Raw genomic sequence first — 792 nt, forward strand, 5'->3', positions numbered from 1 at the left:
AATACTTTCCGTACCCACTGTATATACATATACATATATATATATATATATATATGATTCATTTCTGTGAAAAAAAAAAAACTAACTGACCCCAGATTTTTGAATGGTAAAAAAAAAAAGGTAATCTTTGATTTTTCATGTAATGACCCCTATAACCCTAAAGAAATCAACATCAGAGAGCATGCTAGGAGAAGCTGAATTCAGACTTGTGTACCATAATGTCCTTTCTCTCTGCAGGTATTATCACCTGCCTGTGGGAAATCTGCCTCAGGACATTTCTATATTTGGATCAGATCTATTTCTTGCACGTCATCTGAGAAAGCACAACTACTTGTTGTGGCTGTCACCTACGGCACGTCCGGACCTCGGGGGGAAAGAGGCTGACGACAGCAGACTGGTGATGGAGAGTGATGAGAGAGGCTCCATGGAGATCAATAGCCATGGCTGCTACTCGACAGGTAAGCAAATTCAGTCCAGTGCATTGAGACACAGGATCAGACACGCAGACTGAGAGAAGAACAGATACTAAGGACAGAGCACTAATATTGTATTTGTAGCAGATGATGGTAGTGTAGCCTAAATATCCACTGGTTGTTGTGGTTTTATTACTGATTTGTGAAATAATAATAATAACTTTATTAGCATTAGGCTACATAGATAGCAAACATAATACTGATTATAAATATTGTATTAATAAAAAGCACCACCAGTGTTATTTTAGTTTAATTGAGATACCATTATAGTTTTTTTTTTAATGGTTTGAATTAGTTTTTTTTTTTTTTTTCTTTTTTT

At 35.6% G+C, this 792-nt stretch overlaps 1 protein-coding gene across 1 annotated transcript in view; it reads left to right on the top strand.

The window, feature by feature from the left end:
* Positions 1-237: 237 nt before the first annotated feature.
* The window catches only part of LOC107741506 (DNA polymerase epsilon catalytic subunit A-like), a gene marked incomplete at its 5' end in the record, with an annotated part of 18,410 nt that continues 17,855 nt past the window's right edge, over positions 238-792 (top strand). Inside the window, one exon of the mRNA XM_016554262.1 lies at positions 238-458. Within this exon, the coding sequence (XP_016409748.1) occupies positions 238-458 (221 nt within the window). The remainder of the gene's footprint in view (positions 459-792) is intronic.

This window comes from Sinocyclocheilus rhinocerous, unplaced genomic scaffold (assembly GCF_001515625.1).
Source record: "Sinocyclocheilus rhinocerous isolate Xijiao unplaced genomic scaffold, SAMN03320098_v1.1 scaffold134, whole genome shotgun sequence".
NCBI classification, from domain to species: Eukaryota; Metazoa; Chordata; class Actinopteri; order Cypriniformes; family Cyprinidae; genus Sinocyclocheilus; species Sinocyclocheilus rhinocerous.